Source organism: Apteryx rowi, unplaced genomic scaffold (assembly GCF_003343035.1).
Source record: "Apteryx rowi isolate R43461 unplaced genomic scaffold, aptRow1 scaffold_18, whole genome shotgun sequence".
NCBI lineage: Eukaryota > Metazoa > Chordata > Aves > Apterygiformes > Apterygidae > Apteryx > Apteryx rowi.
This window is the reverse complement of record NW_020448085.1, coordinates 1,005,999-1,033,834: the sequence shown is the minus strand read 5'-3', so window position 1 is coordinate 1,033,834 and position 27,836 is coordinate 1,005,999. Positions and strand designations below refer to the sequence as shown.

At 44.2% G+C, this 27,836-nt stretch overlaps 1 protein-coding gene across 1 annotated transcript in view; it reads left to right on the top strand.

Annotated features, from left to right (window-relative positions):
* RANBP17 (RAN binding protein 17) overlaps positions 1-22,642 on the top strand; it is a 164,836-nt gene extending 142,194 nt beyond the window's left edge. The window contains exons 25-27 of the mRNA XM_026061315.1: positions 14,483-14,581; positions 19,017-19,144; positions 22,275-22,642. Of these exons, the coding sequence (XP_025917100.1) occupies positions 14,483-14,581; positions 19,017-19,144; positions 22,275-22,371 (324 nt within the window). The 3' untranslated portion in view covers positions 22,372-22,642. The remainder of the gene's footprint in view (positions 1-14,482; positions 14,582-19,016; positions 19,145-22,274) is intronic.
* The last annotated feature ends 5,194 nt before the right edge of the window (positions 22,643-27,836 follow it).

The following is a 27,836-nucleotide window of genomic DNA, read 5'->3' as shown; positions in this document are numbered from 1 at the left end:
CGTGCAGCACCTCCTGCAGGGCTGGGGAGCGGGCAGCAGCCGGGGCGAGGCCTTCCCGCCGGCCTTGCTCGTGCGGGGGCGGTGCGGCGCCGGGCGCGGCCCGGCGAGGGGGTGCGAGTCCCTGGCTGAGGCTCGGGTCTCCTCTAGCCCCGCAGCGGGGAGCTGGTGTGGTGTTAGAGCCCGCTAGTTCGTGTTTTCTGTGCTTAGGTAGGTCCCGTAGCAGCTCCGCTTTTGCATGGTAAATGTGACCCTACCAAGCAGCAGCTATAGAAAACGTAGAAGCAAAACAACTTTATAATATTTTTGTTTAAGTTATGGCACCCTTTTAAAACCTACCTATGGCTGTTGACTTTGGCCTTACTTTTTTCGGTGCCACAGGCTTTTCTTTTCCTGGGCAAGCTCCTTCGTCTGAGCTTCGTCTGCAAACAACCGCTTCAAGAAGATGTCTTGCAGCTAAACCCAATTAACTTGCATAAAGTAATTTGAGATATACAGGTAGAAAGCACTATTAAATTTATTAAATTCAACTATTGCTGTTACATCATGTTGTATTAAAAGAACTTTAATAAATAATTTTAAAAGGCTTCTACCTTCATATGCTATCATTTCAGGAGTGATGTTTTGATGTCAGATAAAACAGGTGAAGCCCATATTTGCTCCGTTTTATAAATGAAAGTGTGATTTTTTGCTACCTCTATCTTCTGTTATGCTCATCTTGTAGAATTGTACAGATCAGACTGTTAGTCCCATTTTGGAATGGTAAAGTACTATTTGTGTTAGTTCTTCCCCCAAATCAATCAGTTTTGTAGCGTCTTCCACGCACAGTTCTGACAAATGTTCTCAACAACCATGCGTGATAGGTAAAGAATTCGTTTGCTTCCCCACTGTTGAAATAAGTCCGTGCTTGATGTAGAAGGGGATAATTGTTTGGTTGGCTGGTTCAATAGAAACAGCATTTCAGTGACAGTTCAGCGATCACTTCTCTTTCGGGGCTTTTCTTGCAGAGGTGCATTATGTATAGGGGTGGCGATGAGGAAGGTTATTGCATGGCGATTACATTCTGCGTATCATCCTCAGGAAAACCTTGTGGATAATGACATTGACTTTTTTTTTTTTTTTGGTAAGTTTGAACGTTGTGCAAATGTTTAGCCGAGGTCTGCACGGTGGCCGTGCCAAGAAACAGTATGCGGCCAAAGCAGCCTCTTTGACTTGCTGGTGCCTGCGAGGTTGTGCGCGCTGTGTGGCCTGCCCAGAGGTGGGGAGGCGCCGCATGCCACCTCGGCAGGGCCAGCAGCACACCAGAAGGCGCCCGCCGCCTGGCTCGGCAGCCCGGGCGCTGCCTGCCCGCCCGCAGGTGGGCTCTGCTCCGCAGCCCCTGCGCTTCTGAGCAGAAACTGTTGCGGGCTGGGTGGCTGCGGAGCGAGGCCGCGTCTGCGCTGAGCCCTGCCCGGGGATCAGCGCTTCTGGGGGCAATAGCGAGGCGTGCTGCAGCGGGCAGAAACCGGCAGGGCAGGGGAAGAGCTGGCGGTTGTCGTGGTGGGCGATATGGTGGAGAGCTGCAGTACGCAGACTGGAGAGGGGTCTCTAAGGAAGGTGGGAGTGTTGCAGTAGGCAGCGGAAAGGTATGCAAGTGAGCAGAGGGATGGGGAGCTTTGGGGAGGTGGGTAGTGGTGAGTGCGGTAGTGCTGAAGAAGGAGCAGGGACGGGGCGGGCAGTACTGCAGTAACAGGAGGATGTGTGCCTTAGTGTTCATAGCTAAAATCATCAACAGCATGCTTGTTGGAGCTGAGCACTCGTGACTTAGAGCTTAACGGGGTGACTAAGATGCACTAAATGAGGCAGCACAGCCACACTGTATAGTAAATGTCTAACAGAAAATAAAGATGCCAGTAGCAATGAAAAAACAAGTGGTATTACTAACATAAAAATGTATTATAAATTGCCACTTTCCTTTTTTCCCTTTTATGTAGTAAAATCAGCAATGTTTTGTTTTTCAGATAAACCTCAGTGTCATATACAGCTAGTGTGGAGCTATGCACAGTAATTGAAATAAAAACATCAAGAGGAGATGTCTTTATAACGCACGCTTCTTGGTCCACGCAGAGTAATCTGTGCAGAAGCAGTAGCATATAAGCACATCATGAAAAAAAATCTGAATTGTACTGACAGAGCTCAGTTGTGCAAGGTGCTGAGTACCTGAGCACCCTGAGCCACCCATTTGAGCATATTAATATTAGGAGCAGATCAAAGCCACAGGTGAGATGGTTCCTCTGCTGAAAATTAAGTGTGTGTTTAAATGCTCTGCTGAATGAGGACCAGAGCTCGCAGCTTTGCAGGCTTGAGCCTTGAAAGGTTTGGTACAGCAGTGAGAGAGATTTTCACTGGGACATCTGTTTTCAACCTCTTAGTACAATTTAAAAATGTTATCCAATACTATCATAACTTTCTTTATTAATTGAAAGGGATGGAAATACACCAGATGTAGCCCAAGCCAGCAGAGACTTGGGTGGCTAAGCAACAGAATAGGCAGCATATTGAGTGAGCCAAAATTCAGTCTCAAAGTCATTTATTTTAACCAGTGACAATACATTTAGACTCTAGTGTTTCGATATGATTGATGGTTTAATATCATATATAATTTTTTTAATGAAGGGAACCCATTTAAATATGTTAACATTTGCACTAGTAGTCTCCCATGTACATAACTACATTTAATCATTACTCTGATTGTTTTTGTGGTTGTGTAATTTGTATCAGCAAAATAACTATGTCAAAACCATCTTATCTTAATGAAAAATACAGTTACTTTTTTTTCATACACACTACTTACTGCACATGTATAAAGGCAGCAGCAACCCAGGTCTCAAGTATATTGCTAAACATATAGCTATCGCTACATAAGTGCTGTCGGTTAAGAAATCAAAAATATTAATGAGCTTAGTGTCTCTTCTGATACTGCTTTGTTTAAAGCCATGTTGTGGTTCATTGTCATGTGAATCAAGTAATTAGATTTTAAGACTTTTAGTGTTAAAATACATCATCATTAGTGATGTATCCGAAGATTTCATGCTCTTAATAATGGCACTAAATCAAATTGGGAATCTCCTCTTAATCATCGAAGCCGTGATACGGTTTACGCAAACAGTTCCTGGGCTGGAGAGAAGTTTCGTTCCACGAAGTAACAAGTATTGTCCAGAATTCGCGTCCGGAACAAAAAGCTGCAATTCGGCTCGCAGCGCAAACCGCGAGGGGCGTCAGTGTTGGATGTGCCCCCTCGGGCTAGGCAGCTGGTGTGTGTATGCTTTTGTTTATCAGTTGCTGGTTTATGTAGCCTTTAGGCCAGCGCATGAAACAATCGCTCCTACAGGGTCAGCTGCTGGTCAGAAGCAAAGTAAGAAAAGACTTTGCGTTAAAACGCGTCAGCCATAATTTTAGTGCAGCTGGCACCTGCTACTGGTGCACAGCGGGAGGGTTAGAGGTCAAAGAGGCAGTTGTTCTAAACTCAGTGATGGCTTAAAGGGACTTGTAGATTAATCTGCTTTATTAACTTCTGTATATTAGATAACTATTGCAGTGAATGACAGTCCGTCTTTCTGAATAAGTCCCTTCACCTCTTTCTCTTTTAAATTGGCTTTTGAGTAATGAATATTAAATAGAATGCATTTCAGGGTAATTAAATGAAAGCATTAGGGTGATGTTGTTTTACAATCATATCTATAAGTTTCTTGTAGGTTTATCTTACATTATTACTGTTCGTTGCTTTTTGCTAGTGGAACAAAAAGCATAAATGTTTCAATTAAAGAAGAAGAACTGGCTGTATTTCTCAAAAACCTTGTGTCTTCTATGCAGCGTAAATATTTTCAAAAAGCAAATAAGTTTAAGGAGAAGTATAAAAATGTTTTATTCCTTGTTTACTGAGTACAATGTAATATTTTACGTTACTTGGAAGTGTTCAATTTCTGCTGTCCGTGGTTGTTTTATATAAAATACTAAGAGGTGCTGGTTTGGGGAAGGGCAGGAAATATTGCCATTCAGTAGAATCTAACTAGCGATATGAATAGCACCAATAATTTTGTAAAATTCACATTATAATTCAAAATCCAGTTAGAAGTGATGCTTGCAGTCTGGAAAGAAAGCAATATCTTTACAAAATGGATAGGGAAAGGTGACAATACATTCCACGATCGTCTACTGGCAGATTTGCTGTGTGAGTAATGAAACTTGTTCTCAGTGAACAAACACCCTCCCCTTCCCCCATCGGGAAAAAATTAAATTTAAATTTCTAGAATAGCAGTGACTTCCAGGGATGCTTAATTGCTGTTGGGTATCATAGCAATGGCCCATCAAAGCTTATCGTGGGGAGGCGATGCTTGCGTGGAGATGCAGTGCGTGACGAGGAATTGCCGCTGAGGTCTGACCTGGTCAGTGGCCACTCTGAACATGGGAGAAGGTGTGCAGCCAGTGCAAAAGGCTCTGGCGTTGCAGAGAACCAGGGACCAGCATGCACTAAATACATTTTTTTTAAATTTAAATTTTCCAATTTCTAGAACTCTAGTATTTACCTCAAAATTCACATGATTTCCTAGGCTAATATATTGCTGTTCTCTCTTTTTTTTTTTTTTTTTTTTGGTGACCCTGTGACATTCATGTTTTCACAAGGTCTGGAAACTTAGTGGGTTATTTTTTTCTTGGTGGTTACTTGCTTGGGTTTTGCAGTGAAAACTGAGGCTCTCATGTATTTACATGTCTCCAGGAACCTGCACAGTAAAAAAAAATATATATATATAAAAGTATTCTGAAGATTCAAAACAGATCGGTGAGATTTGGCAACACCGTTAGTTTAGTTTAGTTTAGCTTTACCAAAAGCTTCCAATTCTTTGCTGGGCAAATCAGGGACGAGAGACAGTTTAGCTGTTGCAAGAACGCCACACACAAAAGACTGCTACCGAGCACAGCGTTTGACCTTTCGGTATCACCGTCTTTCTGAATTCCTGTTTCGTTTCCCTTTAAAAAAAAAAAAATTAAAAATGAAGTGTGTGCAGGCATCCTTTAAAATCTTTTTAGTGTGACAAGTAAAGTAATCTTCTATTGATACTTAAAAGTCCATCTGCAGAAATTCAGCGCAAATGTTGATAGAGACGCAATATCTATTGAAATGTTGAGTGTCAAACTGCCAGGGTAATGTATTTAGTATGAAATATAATGTTCAGTGCATTTTGTTTTGATGACTGCATGAAATAGCCTTGTGCTCTTATCCTTTGTTGTTGTTGTGAAAGATGATATTCGCTAAGAAGTGTTGGTGACTATTCAAGACGCAGTGGCAATATGCTTATTACCATCTTTATCATCTGTCTTTTATGTTTATTTGCAATAGCTTCAGTTACAGTTCAGTTCATCGGAAATGGGAAAATACTTTTAATTGTTACACAATTAGAATTAATTTATGAACGGTTTGAAAGCAGAAAAGGCTTGAAGTTGTTAGGCAATCCTTAATTAATACTTTAATTAGCCTGTTTAAGTTCTGAGCTAGTACGCTGCCCTGCTGAAATTGAGTAGGTCACTGCTTTATAGAGGATCTTTGACTAGTGTTTGAAGTCAGGCTTCTGGGTTTCCCACCCTGATTTCCTTCAAGGTGTGGGTTAAAAGCCCAGCCTGCCTCCTTGTCCCTGCTGATTATATCCGTATCAGTGCTAAACTAAGGTAGATACCGGTAAAATAATTACCCTGGTGTAATTTCCTCTGTAGTACTGGTTACTGTTGCTGGGGGGGGATGCCTCTGGGTCTGCTCCTGGCAGACGTCCACACCGTTTGAGCCTACTTTCAAGCTGCCTGCAAAGCCCAGCTGCCTTGTGGCAAGCAACATCAGGGCTCTTGTAAAAGAGATCCCCAAATCTCCTGGTGCTGCTGCAAGGGCAGCTGGGTTACGTGATAGATGCCAGGCTGGGCTCGACTTGCAGATGAGTGCAAGCTTGAGCCCAAGTGAACAGCTACTCCGCGGCGTGCAGGGTTTGTCCCTGAGGGCTGCGCGGAGCCTTGCCTGCACACAAGCGTGCTGCTGCTCAGCGGCAGCGTGAGGCAAGTTCAGACTCGGGGATAAGCCCCCGCTCAGGGTGAGATACCTTGAAGTTGCTTGGACTAGGAATTTAGAGCTGACCTCTTGCTCTGCCTTTCCCTCCATAGGTAGCTTTTCCCATATCTAGAACCTTTCTGTAGATGAAGTTTGAGATTAACCTCCAGCTGGTTTTAGGCTAAATGCTTCTATTTTTCCAGTGATGGTAGTCTCTGGTCTTGTCTTCCCTCCCCACACGACTGGCATTTTGGAAGGCCTTCCTGTAATAGAGGGATCAGAAAACTAGTGATCCCAGTTCCTATGCTGAAATCCTACTGCAATGTTGAAAATCCCCAGCTGTTTTTGTGCTCCCACTCCCAGCAAGTGATGCAAGGGAAGGCCCCAGTGCATTTCTCAGGAGCTGGAGAAGAGAAGGGTGACAGCTCATGTTCAAGGAGTTTAAGAAATATATACACTGTAAGTCCTAGTGCCAGCTGAAGGGACAAATGGAAGATTTAGATGCAGGAGCATTTTCATTCCTGGAGATACTCTTGCTGAAGGCAATTGGTGTAGGTGAAACTGCTGTTCCCTCCTCCCAAGAGGATTGAGTAATCTGTGACCGGTTGTTTGTTCAGAGATGCAGGCAGTAGACACTGACTTCTTCTGTTGTCACCTCTCAGTGAAGAGTGCTGGTTCTGCGAGACGGGAGAGCTCCCTGCTGTGCCGGCTGGAAAGCCCGCTACGGATCTTCCTCAGTGACGACACTGACTGTGTTGCACAAAGGCCTAAACCTAGCTGTCTCCTCATTACTGCTAAAAGCAGAGAGGAATGTGTGTTAATTTTTTAATAAGAATTTTTAAGAACTTGGCCTATTCCTGCACCAAACCTATGTGCAAATTGTGACCAATTGTATGTTCCAAAAGCTCTGGTTGATCAGAGTTCTGCCGTTCTTAAAAAACGCTGTTGTGCTGCACGTTCCCAGCTGCCTGCTTACAAACGGCTGAGTCTGAAATAAGCAGCATGGGTCAACCTAAAATGGCCACTACAACATCTACAACTGAAAATCTCTGAATACTACCAGCTTAAAAAAAAATCAGATTATGAGTTAATTTCACAATCATAAGTTATTCCAGCCTGAGGTAGAATAATTTTCTATCGGGGAGCACAGATGGGTAGGCAAAAAGAAGCTGTGCAGATAACATGAGTTTGTAAACATCTGTCAGCTGCACCAGCTACCCAAACACAGAATCTAGCACTTCAGGCAGCGTGGGAGTACGTGACACTCAACAGAGGGCTTACGTGAAATTCAGCACAGGCAGAAGCAAGTGAGTGCACCCTGGAAGGTAATAATTAATGAAATGTATCCCCGTTCCCTGCAGAGAGAAGGTATTTCATTCATCAGACGTCTTCCCTGGTGCTGGAGGTAACTGTTCCCGTCGTTAATGTAGCCGATCCTTACACTAGGCAAAACTGTCCATCCCACGAGACGCACTGCTTTATTGTAGGTGAGGCTGTAGTGGCCAGCTGCCATCTCTTCCAGCCCTGGTCCCTGAGTGATACCAACTCACCCAGGAGCACCATCTCCCTTAGGACGGATGGACCCTGCTCTGATGGGAGAGCTTGGGCCAAGTATCACAGTCCTTCACATAAACAATTCAGATGCAAGTACGATTTAAAAGGCACATAGTCCATCATGTTAGAGCGTGCCCTCAAATTAGTGGAAGGAGATTAAATTCGCTGTTTGAAAACAGGCTAGTGTAGGGCAAGTTGTTTCGTTGTGAATCACTCCTGTGCAGCACGTAACTGCTTCTCTCGTTCCAGCTCTGTTGTAGTTGCTTTCTGGTGCAGTGCAAACATCTGCTTTATGATCTTGTCGGCTGTTTGAAAGCCAGCTCACTACTGACGGAAGGTAGGAAATGATGGAAGTGAGCCTTAGTTCTGCAAAGCCCACTTTGCCCTACTGATCTATGTTATTGTGCTATTAACATATGACAGTTTATTTTAACAGTGGAAAAAAATGGAAAACTGTTTGCAGCAGATCTGGTGTAGTAATTTTATTGGACAGGTGCTTGTCATTAGCGTTAAGCTATCACCCAAAATGTATCTCTTTGCATAAATGGTGAAGTATGTGCTCATATTTCTTTTTCAGATACAAAGTCAGATTTAACATAATAAGCTAGTGCAATCTTACTTTATGTTTATTTCTGCTGGCTCGTAGTTAGGATTGCTTTGAGTGAGCTTCCCCGTAACTTTTGGTCCTTTGGCCAGTTCTAAAGACATATGCAGCAAAATGCCAGAGTCCAGGCTCTTTGCAACTGTTCCTTTTTAACATCTATGACCATCTTTTCCATCTCTTCTGAACACTGGAAGAAAGACCCTCCTGGCAGGAAATAACATACAAGTAATAGGAATACCCTGTGAATAAATTGCATTTTGGTCCACCAGCTGCAGACATATTCTCATTCATAATATGCAGTGTGTCACCCAGACACCCTGCCCTGATATCAGGATTGGGTTTTCAGCCATTTATACCTTAATTTTTCATAAAATGAAACAGAAAGGCCAGGCCCAATTGTACTGTACCAAACAGAGATTCAAGATTGGAACTCTCACAATTTTATTTTAAGTTTTAATATTTCCTGCAGCTTCTTTGAGCTTCAGTTGTTGAATCATGAGATTTTTAGGTATTAGTGTTTATTTAAGTATATACTTCAGAGATATGTGTAAATAGGGTGAAATTCTATATTTTTGTTAACAGAAATCTGTAGGAATGTAGCCTTCATAAGTTGGAAGAAAACCTTGGTCTAAGAGCAGCAGCTGGAAAGATGATGGTGGGCGTGGTAGCTTGGTTTCATGGTTTGTCTGTATTTTCTGTCTGAGGTCCTCTGCTCTTATTTCCTCCCCAACTCCTCCCCTCTTCCTATAAATTTCATGAAAATTAGCAACAGGACAGGAGAGAGCGGAGAGGCTGTCCAGAAAGAAAGCTGTTACAGCTCAGCACACGCATGGGTCCCCAGCAGCGCGGCACCGGCCTTCGCTGCTTCTGCTGCCCTTGCAACAGCTGGGTGCAAGCTCTTCGCTGACCTAAGGTGACTTCATAATTTAGAGGGACAAGACTTACGATTCTTAAACCTTTACATATTGCAAATTGCAACTAATGTGCTGTTTCTGCCAATTAAAAAATAATTTTAGTGTGGGAATAATGTGCTGGTTCTTACTTTCAGAATAGCAGACTTTAATTTTTGTATTTGCTCTGGAAGTTCTACCTTTGAACAGAGACTGAAAATGGAAAATATCAATCTGAAAGTTAGGCTTTCTAGTAAAATAAATATTTTAAAGCAACAGATGAAAATTTAAGGTATTTAATAATCTTGGAGCATTTAGGTCTTGCTAATAATATTAGTAAATGATGATCCATTTATTGACGTAGGAAAAATTGATGATGAAAGAACTGAGAACTCCAAAGGACATTTAAATTAGTAATCACAGGTCCTAAATTAAGAGCTGACTGTCTAAAGGCAGAGCTGTAAAAGCCTACCGAGCTCCATATGCCAAGCAACAAAAATCAGAATCTTTTTCGGTTCTGAATGGAAAAAAGGAGTGTACTTACCATCCAAGTGTTTGGTTAAAAGCTCTTTATGTTTTTAGATCCTTCCAAATCTTTTGTAAAGCATTATATAATGCTGTCTCTGGCGTTATGTAATGTTCTCTACGTTAAAAATGTGATTAGTTGCTGCAGAATAAAATATTCATACCAACATATGGGAGAGGGACATGAGTTATGGGACCTGCTATGATGCGAGTGCTATTCTATTGATAATATGAAGCAGCAAAAAGGCTTTTTAATGGAAAGGCATCTACTTTCCCAGCTTCCCTTAGAAAAAGTTTTCATAATGAGTGGTGTCTTGAACAACATTTTCCTCCTCCACCCAAGAAAGAAAGAGGCTCTGAAGGGAAAGAGGCTGTGAAGAATTAATTTATTGGAAGAACAGTTCTTTACCCTTACCTCTTCTGTCAATAGTTTCTTTCATAAAGAGCAAATGTGTCAGGAGAAACATTATTGAACCAAATAAAGTGATGCCCCACGTTTAGGCTAAGAGAACCAGAGGCAACGTTTCTGGTTTGAACCACGTCAAAAATAGATTACCTGCTCCCCCACCCCCTTCTTTTTTGAATGTCTCTTTCTTCACCTTGAGACTTTGTGTTTTGTGCTGGAGCATGAGTAGGGAGTTAAGTATTTCAGGTGGTAGCCGGCCACCCTGGAGACTGGTGCGTCGGCGGTGCTGGAAGGGAGTCGCGACCAGAAATTCCATGCGGGATCTGAGAAAATATTTCACTTTCAACAAATAGAGTATTTTCCACCTAGAAAAAAAGAAAATCTCTATGTTCCATGAATTCTACTTCTGTGCTTTGTTTTGTCATTGAGTTGATTTGTGATCTCCAATTAGATGATGAGACTTTTGGCAAAGGTGGCACGAGATGGGTGCACCTTAGCATGGGTGTCCCTCTCATGCCTGCACGCTAAATACGGGCAAGTCCACCTGAACCTCACCTCCTCCTGCTGCTGCCTAGGGAGCCTTGGGGACTCCAGCAGCAGCATGGCCAAGATTTGGTGGTGGCTGGAAGGAAGCTGAGAAGGTTGAGGGGGTGCTCCAGGTCATTCTGTATCCCTGTGGCTTTTGCATATAGCCTTTGATCCTGGGTCAATCAATCCGTCTGTAAAATGTGATAGTAACACTGAGGTATCTCCGTAGCATGTTTTGAAGCTAACTAACACCTAGGAAATGCTTTGCAGTTCTCAAAAGAACTGAAATAAAAACGCAAATGCTGCTGCTGCTCTTGACTGCTGGACACTGGGCGTGTGTAGCTTGGTCCAGCTGACAAGCTGGTAGTGTTAGCAGCAGTGGAGCAGTGGAGTTAGCTTGCTAAGTGTATTCATCTCCTCATTTCTGTATGTTACTGGGAAAGATTTTATCATCATAAAATAACATTTCCTGTACGTGTTGCTATCATAAACACAAGTGTATGTAAAAGTGTGTTGACAAATACAATATAAAGAGGGAGGCACGTTATTTCAGCACTTCCTTCAGAAGCTCAAAGAGTTTCAATTCCTTCATGATGTAAACAACTCAGGGGAGCAACAAACATGTTCGTATATGTGGAGCTGTGTGTGAAGTATCTAGAAACTCTTTTCTGCGTGGATCAACCTGTTTCTCCTGATTACACCAGATCGCAGCAACAGAGCCAAGTCATTGGTCACGCGAGGTCCGAAGGAGAAAGCTGAGGATGTCACTTGTCAACGTAGGAAGAAGCTGTTCTACGCTATGTGAAAAGAATAAAGAGGGGAGGGAGAGTTAGTGAAATTGAACGAAAGGCTGATACCTCTCACCTAGAAAGAGTTTAACTCGGGTGCGTCATCAGTAAATGTGCTGTTTGCTGAGGCAAAGCTTCATTATAAAGTAGCATGAGCATAGACTAGACCTGCTCCTTGCTTTTTGCATGAAATTGTGCAGACCGCATCACTTGGACATAAGGTCTTTACAGCAGGCGTCTCCTGTTGCTTATTTCTGGGCACAGTCTCTTTTGGAGTGTGTCAGCAGTACTGTAAAACGGAGAAGTATCTGGGATGCAAACAGCTTGTTGTGGACTTGTGCGGAAGTAGCACAGGAAGCCAAACCCAAAGAGTAAAACAAAGCAGCAGAAGTGGTTGTAATGGGGAAACATGGAAAATGGGAAAAGGAGGCTTAAGGCCATTATCATGGATTTTGATTAGGCTCAGTAATTGCCAGTTGACTTCTGTTAATGATGTAATATTCTCTTGCCTGCATCAGACGGACATCTTGATAGGATAGATATGTTTGCCCCAGTTTTATGCTTGCATCTCATAATGCTGAGCCATCTACCTGCTCGATTTTTCACCCTTGAAGGAGGAAGACATCTGCAAAGACAACCTGATTGGACTCCAAATTGTCTGCCTCTGAAAGTAATAAAGTTATGTAACTTCATGAGCGGCGTTAATCACTGTTCCAGAGAGCTCACGGGCAGGTTTTACGACCTCTCTGTTATTAGTCCTATGGTACCGCTAGTCCCAGCAGTTCTTCTGCAGAGACAACTTCACATGAAAAGTATCAGCACTTGGCAGTGCTGTAACTAATTTAATTGAAAGGAATAGGCTGGTCCATGCAGAAAACAGACATGCACATGTGTAGGTACGTTATGTGTATTCAAAGAGACCTGACTAAATTTTGAACGCTGGCTTATTCCTGCACCGATCCCGAGTGCTGCAAAGGCTCTCTTTCACTAATCCTTAGAGTGAGAAGTGAAATTAAAAACATTTGATGCAGGATCTTGTCAGAGGAAATACTTGCAACTGGGAGGGAAGCTCTCGCCGCTTCCTATCCTGTCACATTTATGTAGATTGCTTTTTATGTTGTCTTGGTTATTATGAATTGTAACATTTATTGTATTCCTTGCTGTATTTCAGTATTGACTGAACTACTTATGCACAGAGACAAATAAGTGTTTCCCTGGTGAATTTGGGGGAGGAGGGGGTGGATTTCCAGATTAAGGCCAAAAACTTTCCTAGAATATTTGCTTTGCAGTTCATTTGCAATTTAGTAGCAATTCAGGACTAGAGACCTTAAAGGCATCCTCCTGAGCTGTTTGATAAAGTTGGAGTTTGAAGAGCTGGCACTCTTCCCCCTGGATCAGATGTGTACTTGTCACGGAGCATGCCATCTTTAGGTTAAGCATCACTTTGGAAGTCTTTCTACATGTATAGCACTTTTTCTAAGAAGTATGGTATGCCAGTCTTGGTGCACTGACTAAATTACAACTTAGGTGGTTTTATTTCATTACTTAAGAAATACTTCTGTCCTAACAGCTGGCTTTGTTGCAAGCTGCCAAGGTAAAAACCTGGAGACGAATGAAATTACAAGGAATTATAATTACTGTTCATGATTGGAAAGCAAGTTTCTATTAGGGCTTGCACAGAGTTTTTGAATTGTTTGCATGAATACCAAAGCAATATTGAACTGTTTTTGTCCTATGAGTAATGGAAAAATAGTTTGCCTGGCAGGTAAACTGGGAAGTCGGGGGAAAGATTGGCCTTTCCCACACCAGAGCATGTGTTCCTAACTTGAAAGCTCAAATAATTTGTGGATATCTCTATTTTCTGTGTTGCAGGTGATCTGTACTGCTAGGATTCATCTTTTTCATTTAGTGAAACATGCTGTTTGACTTAGGCTTGGTCAGTTATTACAGGCTAGTTTGCAGTGTGGCAGCTCTCTGGAGACCCTGCTCGTAGCTACTCATTGGCCTAGAAGAAAGGATTTAATGACTTTCTACTTTCTCTATGTTTGGTTTTAGGGTGTAGATATTTTATAAATGTGAGTCAAACTATTTACTGGTGACATTTTACAAATTTTCACTCTGTTTAATCTCTGAGTAATGATTTTAGGTTCGTATATGTTGTGGCCTTTGGCATTTTGGACTAACGTGTCTCAAGGATATGTCAGAGCATTTTATCTGTAAATGGATTCTATAGTTATTTTGTTAGTTCTTTTTACAAAAGTTGTGCCAATCCCTAAAATAAGTCTACCCTTCCTAGCTACGTGCTGGCAGAGGTATAGCTGCACAGCAAGCCCAGAAAAGGCCGCAGAAGGAGAATACTCCTTGTGGACTGATCTGAAGGCTCTGGTTACATGCCAGCCAACCCGCAAAGGGAAGTCCATATCTTTTATTTGGGTGCTAATAGTACTTGATTGTATGCACTGATAGATCTCAGTGCTTTCAAAAGCTGATCGAGTAGCTTTATCCCCACCGCAGAGCTCCATAGATTAAGTCGCAGAAGTAAAATATCAAAGATCACATGCAGGATTTGTAACTGAGGTGGAAATGGTATGTGGATTTCTAGACTCTTTGCAGTATCAGGATTGCCTCCATCAAAAAAAGGAGTGCTCCGTTCAAATGCCTTGCAGTTTCATGCAAGAAGAAAGGTGGGTTTGAGAAAAGCAGAATCTTGAATAGTGCCTAGGGGTTAATCTGAAACTAATATAGATTACTGCTCACATATGTATTACTCTACTGGAAGCAGTGTGACAAAGGGGCAGATCCCTGGAGCGATATCAGAGTCTGTGTCTTAAATGAACGCAACTCTAAATCTCAATTCATATTTGTTTCATCCTCTGTGATTACAACTTCTGCTTTGGAGCAAACCTTTGACATTCATTTTCTTCAGCTTTCTCCAGGTAGTAGTTCTGGTTATGGAAATACTTATTTTGAAGGATGACTTGTGTGATGTCACAGTCCTATATGAGATTTCAGTGATTTCAGCATGGTTACTCAAGGCATCATTAATTTTTCCTTCTCTCCAAATCATGCAGTATAGCAGGGGTATCCAAATTCATGTAACCTCTCTGAATTTTCTTTCAGATGATGTCAATCCTAATGAACACCATCATTTTTGAAGACTGCAGAAACCAATGGTCTGTGTCAAGACCACTGCTAGGACTTATACTCCTCAATGAGAAAGTGAGTATTTCAGAAATTCTGCCAGATTCACTCTTCACATGCCCAAGTAGTTCAAATACATTATGCTATATTGTACAAAGCTGCCCATTGCTCTTTCAAATCCTCCATCTCTTTCCTTGAGACTTTGCTCCCTTATGCCTACACTAAGAGTAGAGAGTAGTACTCAACTCATCTACTTGATAGGTTTACAGATTCATTCACAAAGGCCGAGTGGCTCTGTTTTAATGGAAAATTCTCTCAAACCTTTACCTCAGTGCTTATGTCCAGCCTTAGATCGTGAAAGTATAGTTAACTTTTTATAATAAAATGTTGGATCTTTGCTTTTCCAGAATTGAGCAAAAACTGAAATTATGCAAGCTCATGTGGCTTTTAGATAGAAATCTGAAACAAGAACACTATGGAAATCATGTCAAAAATTGCTTCCAAGAAAAATAATTAACCAGTTTTTTGGGGGGGGTTTTTCGAGCATTTCACAAGAACAAGTGGCTGGGGGGGATTAGCTAAGCCTTTACACTTAAGCACTCGCATTGATTGCAATTTGGATTGTGTGCGTCTGTGGCAGAGTCTGTAAACCAGGAAATATTCTGCAATTTGCCCTTTCAATAAAATCTGAAACTATGAATTTGGATATACCCATCATGTTTCCCTCGTGACTTAGTATAGACAATATTGTCTCAAATGGAAACCATCTGAGTGAATGAATATGAGCTGATCTAAATGTGTGCATTTTTCTGTATGGCAAGGCATTGTTTCTGAAGATACTGACCTGTTGTATTCTCCATACTTCAGAGCTAGCTCTAACTTTATTCTGAATTGCTTTATCTCTTGGGCAGTCACAAGCCTCAGTGTATTACTGCTTTGGAGAATGAATTGTCTATACAATAAGAGGGTGCTGGAAAAAAATAAGACACTAAGATTAGCAGCAACCGCATACATTAAAATTCAAACTGAAATCCCAGCTATGGAAGGAAACTAATAGAAGAAGAAAATATATCAAGAAGAGAAGCGCTGTCTCATCATTCACCTGTGCTGAAGGATCCAATTTTAGCCATATCCAATAGCACTGTCATTCATCTTCTTGGTGTGTTATTGTGATTTAAATCCAAGCTCTATAAGAGAGAGCAGTTCTTTTAAAATGATTGAGAGGGAATAAGGGCAAATTCAGTGTTTAGGAAAACTTTATGACATCACAATATTATACTTTACAGATGGAAGCAATATTTCCTACTTTGGAAGGAAAACTAATCATTTTCTATCTGCTCTGAGTCACTGCATCATTATAAAAGTGGGAAATAAGTAGTTTTGTGCATTCCCAATCTTGTTCAAGACGACACTTTTGTTTATATAATGCTTCTGATTTATAGCATTTAAGTATTAGCCTGACTATATATTAATTATGTGGTTTTGATGTTAGCTGCTTCAGTATGAGAAGAAATTAAATATTTCACTTGAAGATCAAACCGTGGAGCTGTAAATCATAAGGAATAAATTTGTGACTGGCAGAATGTTCTTTTTACTGAAATTAGACTAGTTCTAATGATTATGTGTTTTGTTTAGCAGACATGGATATGTACAAGCGCCTTTACTGAGGAACAAGTCCTACGTTTCTTGTAGAAGGGTGGAGAACAGGAAATGTAATTTACAATATTCGTGTTGCCCCTTTTGCATCAAGCGTATTTATTTCTTGTTCAGCAGGGCCCCAGAAAAAGTAGGAAGCCTGCTTACATGGCTGTAAAAGTTGTCTTTCCTTAGATCATTTCAGTGCACTGCTGGTTTCATTATTGAAAATGGGTTTCTTTATTTCAGGTCGGGTCTGTCTCCACAGTTCCTGTGATGGCAAGCACACGCTGTGTTTTACTTTTACTGCTTGTTCTCCCTCCTTTGTTTTAATGGGATCTTCTTTGCTATAATTCATCTCAAAAGGAAGGGATCAGGTTTATTCGGGGACTCAGAAAAATTGGGATGTACACGTCCTTGTCCCAGTAGGGGTAGCTGTGCCAAAATGGGAATAGGACTCTGAAGCCCACCGTAAAACAATGCTGAATCTTTTGAGACAGTGTCAGCTGTCTGTGCAATGGGTTGGTTACAGGTGGCTCCCGACATTGTCCCCTTACTTCATTGCAGCAAGAGCAAGTTTAATTTGAATCCTAGTGGCAAGAGATTGGCAGAAAAACGCCTCTGTGTTCTGATCCAGTAGCAACAATGTCCCTTTCTGGCTCTTGTCCTTCAACCAAAGAACAGCACAGGCATTTGCACCTACTGGCAAAAGCAATGCCACTGCAGAGAAGCTTTAGAAACCCCGGGGCTCAGAACAGCTCCCCAAGGTTGGTTGGCTGATGCCAGTGGAGGTGCTCTCATCATTAATATTAGGCCACCGGTAAAGATAGTTTTCTTTGCTATTACTTGAGGGTGCTGTTCATACTTTCCATTATGGAGTTGACTTTACAGAAATTCTTGGAATACCCCTGTTGCAAAAACAACTGATGGACAATGGACAAAGTCTTGGGGTTGTGGCCTTCTCTAAATTTAACCAGGCATTTTTCACCTTGAGACTAGGCTGCTGGCATGGATTTGTCACAGGCAAATATTTCGTCTTTTACACCATCTCCCAGGTGATTTTAAATTTTGAGTTCCGAAGTAGTTTGGGACCAGCTATTCGATCAGCTGCTGCCTTTGCTTGCAAGACTGCACTAGCTGTGGATAGCAAAGATGCATAATACAGGCCCTTTCTGGTTCGAAAGGAAGTGGATTGAGTGTAAGTAATTTTGCAAGCAGGCATTAAAGAGATTTGCACTTCCTATAATCCTGTTGATTTGTCAGGGCATACTTTAGAATTTTAAGGTTTTACTACAGATTCTTTTGTTATCCCCTATTTCTTCTTGTGTACAGGAGAGCAGTAGTTTTGATGGGAAACTTATGTGTTTAATATGAGATTTGTTCAACAAGTTTTACAGAAACCTGTTAAGTCTCAGACTACTGTGCATTTTAACTGTCTGTACAGTACCATGCAACCTGATATTTTTTTTTTAAGTTAAATTAACTTCAAAAGTCTACCACATTTTGAATACTGAAAACTGATTTTCAGCCCACCATTAACAAGTTTTCTTGTTATGTATCTGAAATTTGGGCATGAATTTAGGCTCTTCTACATGTGCAAGTGTGTCTTTGACAGAATCAGTTGAGCAGTTACAAGTAAGGTCATTTTATCTGTGGTTATTTGTAACCATTCTTGAGCCTAAAGAGCACATTCATTTTAGTGTGGCTTCTGCATATCTTTGACTTTTGGTTATTGATAATGCAGTTTGGACTGGTGGAAATTTCTAGTAGCAGAGCCGGGAGATACAACCACTGTTCCTCCTGTCTCTTGAATGCTTAGACAGGAAGAAGATACTGTAAAATGGGATATATTGTACCAGCAGCATTGCTTCCTTCTTGATTACAGTATCAGACTGCCCCAACATTTTGCCAGGTACCTGAGCACAGATTCACCAGAATGGATCATTCTCCTCTGAATAATTGTCTCTGTCAGTGTTCATACCATGGATGTGCTTGTGCCCAAGGCCCTAGGAGTTAGACTGACACAGCCAACGTAATAAAGACTGAACAGTATTATATGACTTGCCTGGCCACAGTAGCATGGTAGTTGATACCTGGGGAGGTCCCTCCAATTCTGTGTTTCTAGACTAAACCAAATTTTGTCCTAAGGTGGTAACAAGTTTGATTTTAACTAGTCTATAGATCTGCCAGAGTATAATGGGGAGAGGAATATAGAAAATCATATAGACTATTTAGTTTCTAAAGAAGTAAAGGTGTGTCAGTCTCATCACAGCACTGAAGTGGGTTAGATTCCACGGTGAAGCGCACAGATTCTCACCATTCCAAGAAGACTTAGAGTAGTCAGCTAGAGAAGGTTTCTGCCACCTCTCTGAGATGTGTTTCTACATTTGAAACTTGTAAGGTGGCAGCCAGGACAGTATCACAAGGCTTTAGCCATTAGGTTGGTCTCTGGCGTTGGTGCAGTTCAGGAAGGCAGCATCTGAAACCCTCTTCAAACAGGGTCGCTTGCCAGACTCCCAAGAATGATTATCTACAGAAGACCCTGGACAAAGAAAGGAAAGTTACTTGCATGTAACTGCAGTTCCGTGAAGCGAGCCTGCATGTTGAGTTTCCCAGCTCACCATCTCCTCTTTCTGAGAGTAGAATTTGAATTTGAAACAGAAAAAACAGAGGAGAGAAAAGGGCCCCTTCAAAGGTGGAGCAGTGCTTGGGTGTGCTGCTGAAATGATCCGCTAGGACAGGCGGTGCCATCAGTATCTCACAGAGAGCAACATGTGAAGCACTTGCTCAGGAATGCTGCAGGCATAGGTGAGTAACTGTTTTTAAATTTCCAGCCCTCATTTATAAATGTTCTCTACTTTTTTTTTTTTTATCATAGTACTTCAGTGAACTAAGGGCAACCTTGATAACCAGCCAGCCGGACAACAAACGCGAAGTCCTTGACCAGTGCTTTAGGAATCTTATGGAAGGAGTTGAGCAAAACCTTTTGGTAAAGAACAGAGACAGGTAAGTTCATAACACAAAGGTGAGCTGAAAGAATAAAAGACAAGCAGAACCTTTAATTAGAAAAAAAAATAACATAGGAAGTAATCTGGGTGGCCTTCAGCTACAATTCCTTTTAGCTTCCTTTTGAAAGATAATATTCTATCAAAGAATTCATCCTTAGACTTAACAGTTAGAGCCTGAACATTTAATAATTATATTTTCTTGGTCATAAATATACTTCCTAGCTTATTCACAAAGTCTAGGTTTGCCAGGCCACATCTGCTGCTTTTTTTGCTTGGGAAAAACTGCATCATTACAGCAGGGGAGCCCGAGAGCTCCCCTTTTTCAACCTTAAATCTCTCTGACAAAACACTTCCTTCAGCATCCCGTGATGCTGCTCTTCTGACAGAGCCTCTTCTTGCTGCCGTTGGGCTTAGGCAACTGCTTGTGAGATGACAGCATGGGAAAGGATCCAGTAGGGCCGATTACACATTGAAGATTAACATGGCAAGGATTTTTTTAACATGAATCATAAATTCACCCAATCTTGCCCTCATTAGAAAAACAGAATGGAAGTCGCCACAAAAGAAATGGAGAGTCTGGCTGCAGTTAATAGTCACGCTAGCTTTTTGTTATTAGCTAGCTGCTTTTTCTGCTCCACAGGCATTATTCAGCCAAAACAAAATCTTAAAAGTATAGAGACATAATCTCAGTCCAGACTAGAACTTTCCAGCAAGCTTGAAACAAACTGGAAAAGGTCTTGGAGAGAAATGATGACTAAAATCATTTGGTGATTTTATTTCTCTGATTTCTTGGGAGGAATTACAGCTTGTCAAAATCCTAAAAGTCAGAAATCTCAGATGGGTCATAATCCTTCGTTGCTGTGAAAACTATGTTGAGCTTGTTTAATGCTTAAATATTTTTGCATTAATTATAGTCATCACAATTTTGTTTCATTTTCCTATAAAATTCCAGTACTAAATGTGTAAATTCTCTGTGGTCTCACTGTGGGCGATAGCCAGAAAGGGAGGGTATGGATTTGGAAACGAACCCAGAAGAGTACAGAGTTCGCATCCATGACCCTAAGTCTGACTTTGTGTGACTTCCTATATATTATGGCTAGGCAGACCTGGGGACAAGGCAGAGAGCCACAAGAAAAGACAATGTCTGTTCAAACCAAGGAAAGCCAAGCTGATAGGGGCAGGCTGTAGGACACAGTGTGACCTTACAGCTGTAAATCCCAAGGGGATTCATTTGACTGAGCAGTCCTTCAGGATTAAAAAAAGAAAAGAGAAAAGAAAAATGAACAAATGAAAAACTGAGTAAAACTCATTCTTTTAGCTAGATGGTTTCTTAGTTCCGTATCTGTTGATATTTACTGAAGGGAAGAAGTCCTTAAGATAACATTTGTTTCTGAGGGAAGCATGCTTTGATAGGCACTTTCTCCGAGCTGCCTCATTCTGAGACCTGTAGATTTCAAGGCCAGAAAGGGGATCATTAAATGATCTAGTCTAAGCTCAGGGAAAGGGAATGGACAAGAGGCTGAACTCCCCGGTCACCTCCAGGCTGGCATCGAGGGGCATTAGGCAGACAGTGGGGGGAAATCCTGCTCCCTACTGTCTGAGCTCTTCCTGCTCAGGGAGTGGACGGAGACCTGTGTTACTTGGGCTGCCTGCAGATAGGACATTTCGCATGCGCTCGATTCACGTATACACGGATTGAAAGTGCGCTTTCCTCTCTAAATTCTGTGGATTATTCTAAAATAGGCAGCGGGGAGGAAGCTCTCGAGAGCTTTTGTGGAAGTGCAGGTGGGGCAGCACGGGGTGCAGGTGGAGAGGGGATATAGATAGTTCAGCAGAACAAGCAGCTCTTCTGTCTCGGCAGCATCCGCCTGTCAGACTTAGGAAGACTCTGAAGCCACCACTTCCCCAACAAGCGGCATGACTTAATACAATGGTTTTTCTGTTTTCAGTTCTTGATTTGTAATCATACTCGGATTTATTCTGTGGAGCAGGAGGCTTCTTTTAACTGCATTTGTTTAAATTTGAGCAGAAATCAATTTCCATTAGTAAGGAAATAACGCAAAAGTAGAAAATTATGAATAGAATAAAGAATGAACTTGTAATTGCATCCTGTATTTCCACGCGTGAGCCCCAGCTTACCACATTGCTGCTACACATATCCATAAAGTATACTACAGTGAGGCCAGTCAGGAAGGATTATTAGCCTGGTCCTGCAAAGAGACTTTTACTGAGATCCCTCAGTTTTGTAAGCACTTTTGCACACCGAGTCCTTTGCAGGCAGGAACCCTAACGAGCCGCTCTGTGGGAAACTTCATCAGCTTCACTGTAGTGAGCCTGCAAAGTCTGACACAACTGAAGCAGAGAGTACTAAGGTTGCAAACAAAAGAAACACTTAAAGATCCTAAATGGAGGGGGTGCAATGTATGTGTCTAACTTTTTAAATTATTTGTTGGGGTTTTTTTTTGTTAATATACATATTACCTGTGATAAATAGCAATTAAACACTTCATTTCAAGAAGAGATGGACCAAGGAAGTAGATCAGGTTCGGACTGTCATAAAGGCTAAGTCAGACTGTCATTGAGGTTCAGGTGTGATACCACTGGATGGACTTCCCCTCCTACACCTGCCAGTAAAGAGCTGTTTGGGAATATTTTGGTGAATTTGTTCTGTGCCAGATGGGTGATGGTAGCACATTTCACTGAGAGACAGGTTGTACTCTGACACCTCTCCTGAGAAAGGAAGGTAGGTCTGAGGTAGCCTGGACTTGATGACCATCTGGAGATGTCGCAGAGAGCCATCTAGCAGAGTTTGGGGAGCACGAGGACATGTCGAGTCGTGTGATATGGAAAGGTTGCCCATTGCATTCATTTCTCAACTGCCTTTTAAAATCTTGCACGTTGTTGGTAGGCTGAGTTTATAATGCTGTCCGTATATGTTTATTTGCTCACTATTATTTTATAGGGCTGATTTTTGAGGGCACCTAGGGGTTTTGTTTGCAAGTTTTCCTCTGTTTTTCTTTCAATGTAATTTACATTTAAGTTACTCTTTTTTTTTAACCAATTATTTAAATAAATATCTCCAGTAACAAGTTTTGTTTAACCAAACATTTGGGATTTCTTTTTCCCAGGTTCACTCAGAACATGTCAGTCTTTCGAAGAGACATGGCCGAAGCTCTGCGCAGTGAAGGGGCCTCAGATCCCAGCAATTTAGATATGATGAGTTGACAATGACTTTGGAAACCAGAGCACTGACTAATACACCAACTTTGAAAGTTTTGGAACCCCACTATATTGTTAGATAAATTTTGACTCTCATGAAAACTATTTTTTTAAGATAACTTCTGCCTTTTTATATCTCTGGCCTAAATGTAAGGATTTATAATAGTGAAAACGATGTAAAATCAGCCTTAGCTTGAAGAACATTCTCAGCCTTTCTTATCAAAATTTATTATCTTGTTCTGTTATCTTTATGAAATAGTGTAGAAACAGTACTTAACCAAAGAACAAAATAAATATGCATTGCTTCTAAACTTGTATTAGTTAATGATTCTCAGTTCTATACATATTAGTAAGTGATATTTCTGATCACTGAAAAAATCCAAGCTCCCTTTCACTGAGGTCATATTTGTTTGAAAATGAGATGAAAAACAGTACAAATTTTATATGACATCTTTTTGAAATAATAAATTATTTTTTTTTACAAAATGTTATACATTTCTTTTCAGCACAGGAGGATTATGACAAGGTGGGCAACGAAGTAGAAGACTTAAAATAAGCATTTTAGCCTATAAATATGATGTGGAAATCAAGAATGTTGCATATAATAAAATAAGGGATAATGTAACAGCCCTTAATAAAATACTGGTAGTACTTCAATTTCACAAGTACATGTTTTCCAGGTCCTTGGAAACTGAAAAAGCACAGAAGAAGACTTAACGTTTGTTATATGTTGAAACACTGCTGAAGAAGAATTAAATCCACCGCTACAAAAAAGAAAGCAGATACAGAGACTTATACCCCATATTTAGAAAGGTGTGTGGCACAACGAAGATGAAAGCCTGCATCTAAACCAGACAATTTAGCAGATTCATCCTCCCCTATCGGGGATCGTAAAGAGTTCAGCGTGTGCCCGAACACAACCCCTCGTACACGCTTGTGTACTGGCCCCTGATTTTGTGTGAACAATTAATTTCATTCTGCGGTGGGTACGAATTACTGTGTGGGCTGCTGAAATACACAAATGAATTGAAGCAAGATTTAACAAAAATTAGAGCTCTTTAAGCAATAAGCCAATTAGCTTATAATGTCCAAAAGCTGTTATGGGCAATTAGAAACTGCTGCTATTGGTTTGAGTTGTGGGATTTTTTTTTCCCCCAAAATGTAAATAATCTACTTCATGCATTTTTCATGCTCTTCTTATATTTGCATGTTGGTAATATTTCAGCACTTTTTAGATAAGAATATGAACTTTTTATTGTGGCCAACAAGGAGCAAAAGTTCACATCAATATTTCTCATAGATTTTTTTTTCAATTTTTTTCTGTGCAACTGTTATTTTTCCACATCTTTTTAAATTTTGGGACCTAAATCTGAAAGGACATTGTTTTGTTAAGTAATTTTCTATTTTCATTTAAGCTTAGCCAAAGAAATTGGTCAATCTACAGCCAAAGGGTCTGATTCCCAAGAGTGCTCAGTACCGAAAGGAAGGGTCCAGCTGAGGTTACTGAAGAGCTGGTATTCCTAAATGTGGATTGGGAGCCCCGTGCTGCGGGTAGAGGTGTGAAAACTTTATGGAAAGTCAGATCATGGTCAACATACCAAAAACATAAGAACGAGTGGAGTCCTTCGTTTTCCATTTCGGTCTTTGATGAAATGAGAATTTTGGCTGCTAAGTCAAATTGGGAAAGTTGTAAAACTGCTAGATAATTCACTGCGTGTGTGTGCGTGTACATGAATGTATGGCACACGTGTGTGTGTGTGTGTGTGTGTGTGTGTGTGTGTGTGTGTGTGTTTAGGGAAAGCTTTCCCCCGGTTCGCCCTCGGAAACGGCTCCCCGGCCGAGCAGCGCCGCCCCCTTTTTGGGCAGTTTCGCTCTATAAACCCTTCCTTCGCCTTACAGGCCTGTGCGTTTGCATTATACGGTTTGGATGAAAGCTCAGCGGTTCTGCAGCTCCGCTTTTCCTTGTCACGCGGCGGAAATAAATACTGGCGGGGCGCGCCGGTCCCGCGCTCGCAAACTGGCCGATTTGGCGGTTACACGCGCTGCGCTGCGGAAAGCCAACGTTTGGCGTGTCGAGAGGGAGAGCGCCGCGCGCCCTCATGATGGCACGCGGACCTCGGCCCTTCTTCAGTGCAAGGCTCCGGGCTGCCTGGGGCGCCGCGGTACGCTTCGGGAATCTCCCTGCTAACACGGCCCTCGCGGTAGCCGACAAGCAGGATTAGAAAGACACCTTGCCGCCCGGGCGAGCTGGCCAGCGGTGCCCCAACGGCGTTTCCTCTCGGTTAACGGCTGACGGCAGGCGTTTACGCGGAGCGGGTGGTGGCGGAAACGGGCTCGCCGGGAGGTTTGCAGCCGGGAGCGGAGCGGAGAGGAGGGTTTACGGCTCCGCTTTCTGCGCCGAGCCTCTTAACCGCCAGCTGTTTGAAAGGGCGCTGCCACGGTGGGCACGGCCCAGGTAGGTTTACAAAGCACACGTAATGCCTTGCTTTTTTCGTGTTTATTTTACCCCATAATTGCCTTAAGAAGGGTTTGAATTTTTTCTCCTTATAAAAAAATAGATAAAGGTATGGAAACAAGGGAACGGGGGAACGTCAGAAAGGAGACTCCGGCCAGCCCCCCTGTGACTTGCTCTCAAGCAACCCCTGCGAGTCCGCCTGATTACGCAGACAAATCGGGACTGTAAAACACGTCAGATTTTTCCCCCAAATGCTTTGTGTATAGTCCCAGTGAAAGGAGCCGGCAGCGGAACTGCGGGTAAGCGTTTCGCCTTTCTGAGAGGAGGGGGAACAGACGAGTCCGCAGCGCAGCGCCGAGGCCTGCTACGGTCCGCTTGCTGGAGCGGGGAGAGGGGCTCTTGAAGGGAAGCGCAGGTTTAAGCACCTTGTCCTGCCCGCGTGGGGCGGCTTCGAAGCCATGCAGCCACGGCTCTGTGCACGCCTCGGAAAATAATTCCTGGGACTTGTTAATGTTTTATTGTAGTAGGAGTTTATGATGACAGCAAACCTTTCAAACTATAGAGGGATAACGCGCTTCCTTGCTGTATTAAAAAATAATGTTAGTGTAGGTTTTATGTACCTGAGCTTAGATTGCTGTTAAGAGCGCTTCTTTGACAACCTTCTTTTTGAGGTTTACAGAAAGCGTAATAAAATATGTAAGTTACATTTCTACAAACAAAAGCCATAACATCAGTTATTTATAAGTGTGAGATCCGAGCGGTATCACGATAAATAAACCTTAATGGATACCTGCGGCATCCATCCTAATGTAATTTGCCCAACAAAAGGCGTATTTAGTCGAAAAACCTGGCAGGACCTGAGTGCTGGTGCAGAGGAGATGAGGAAGAAGAAAGCGGAGGCGCAAGCCGCTGTGAAACCCCGGCTGCGGCAGGTCTGCGCACGAGCGAGGATCAGCGTGCGCCTCTGAGCGGGGCCGGGCGCTGGGGCTGGGGCCAGGGCCGGGCGTTCCGCACCCGTCAGGATCGGGCCGTGCCCCGCGGATGCTCCCCGGCGGCTCCTGGAGCCCCCGCTCTTGGGAGGAGGCGAGTCCGTCGCCCATGCTGCAAGTAGCATTGTGCCGCAGGGCCTGGCCCGCTCGGAGCCGCGCTCCCGAGCCCGGAGCGGGCGCAGAGCCACCCAGGCGCCTGCCGCGGCCTCCTGGCACAGCATGACGCTGCCATCACACCATGGCATGAGGCAAAGCCTGAGTGGGAGCGACGCGGGCGGCGAGGAGCCCCTGCAACGCGCCAGCCGTTAAGGCCCCGGTGGCGCGAAGTGCTGCCCGCCGGCTTTGAAGCGCTCCCAGGGCTCCTGGGACCTGTCCCTCTCACCCCGGAAACAAAATGCCTCCTTTCAGAAATAAGTAAGCATAAATATATATAAAAAAAAACATTGCCGCGGGTGGTGGCAATGGAGTCAAGGCTGGGTGCCGCCGGTGCCCCGGTTCCCGCCGCCTCGTGCGCCTCACGAGCTCGGCCGGGCCCGGCCGGCGCTCCCCGAGCCGGAGGGACCGCGGCTCCTCCGCCCCACGGCACGGCCCCTCCGGACCGCGACTCCCACAGCGCCCCGGTGGCCCCGCAGGGGCCCGGCGCGTGCTCCCCGCACGGTTTCGTTATCTCCTTGTGCATTTGGCGTTTTAAAGCCGTGAGGCAGCGTTAGCTGCTGCCTGGGGCCCCTGCGGGTCCCTGAGGGAGCCCGGGCAGCCTGAGCCCAGGATGGCACACGGGGCCGAAGGTGTCACCTTGTCACCTCCCTTTGCACCGGGGACCCCGGCGTCCCGGCGCTGGTGCCGCCCCCCAGGTGCCTGCAGCCACCATGCGGCACCACGCCGGCAGCCCCGGGGCACCGCGCCGGCCTGTCCGCTCCACTGCACCGGGGCAAGGAGCCCTTTCCTCTTTTTTGCGGCACGTGCAGCTGCGTCCTCCCCTTCGTCCCCTGCGGGGACGTGCCGAACCTGCAGCATCGCCGGCGGCTCCGCACGCCGGCAGGCCGGGGCAGGTCCTGCAGCAGGCGCCCGGAGGTGCTGGGGGAGACGGGTGACGCGCGCCTGATGCAAGCGCAGAAATTCGTGGAGGAACGGCAGCGGGCTGCCGAGCGCGCCCCTGCTTCGCGGCACCGCTGAAAACAGCCGTGGGTGCAGTGAGGGCAGCGGGTCAAGGGTCCGGCTCACCCCGGCGCCCTGCACCGCCCCGGCCCCCTGCGCCTGCCGGGACGCCTGGGGTGCCCAGGCCTCACTGCGCTGCCCGGCGAGCCAGGAGTGCTCGGTACTGGCAGCCGGGAAGGGCCCTGCCCTGTGCCGGGGCGAGGAGCTCTGCAGCTCGCAGTGGCTCGGTGCTGGGCAGCCCTCATGCTGGGCTGAGCCAGGCCCTGCTGGGCCGTGCCTCGCTGTGCCATGCCACGCCACATTGCACCGTGCCAGACCGTGCCATGCCACGCCAGGTTGCACCGTGCCAGACTGTGCCATGCCATGCCAGGTTGCACCATGCCAAGCAGTGCCGTGCCGTGCAGGGTGACGCAGTGGTGTGCCATGCCAGGCTGTGCCGTGCCAGGCCGTGCAATGCAAAGCCAGGCTGTACCATGCCATGCCATGCCAGGCTGTGCTGTGCAATGCAGTGCAACACAAAGCCAGGCCATTCTGTGCCATGCAATGCCGTACCATGCCAGGCTGTGCCGTGCCATGCTATGCAATGCCAGGCCATGCCATGCCGTGCCATGCCAGGCTGTGCCATGCCAGGCTGTGCCGTGCCATGCCATGCAATGCCATGCAGTGCCGTGCCATGCCATACCTGGCACCCGCCCCACGGAGGGCCGGCGGAGGGCTGGGGCCCGCCTGGAGCCCAGCAGGGTGCAGGGCTGCTTCCACCCAGCTGCACCCCATGGACGGGGGCTGCCCCAGCGCGAGGCCCCGGCTCCAGCCCGCAGGCACCCGAGCCGGGGGGGGCCGCAGCCCCAGCCGCCTCCCCCGGCCCCAGCGGG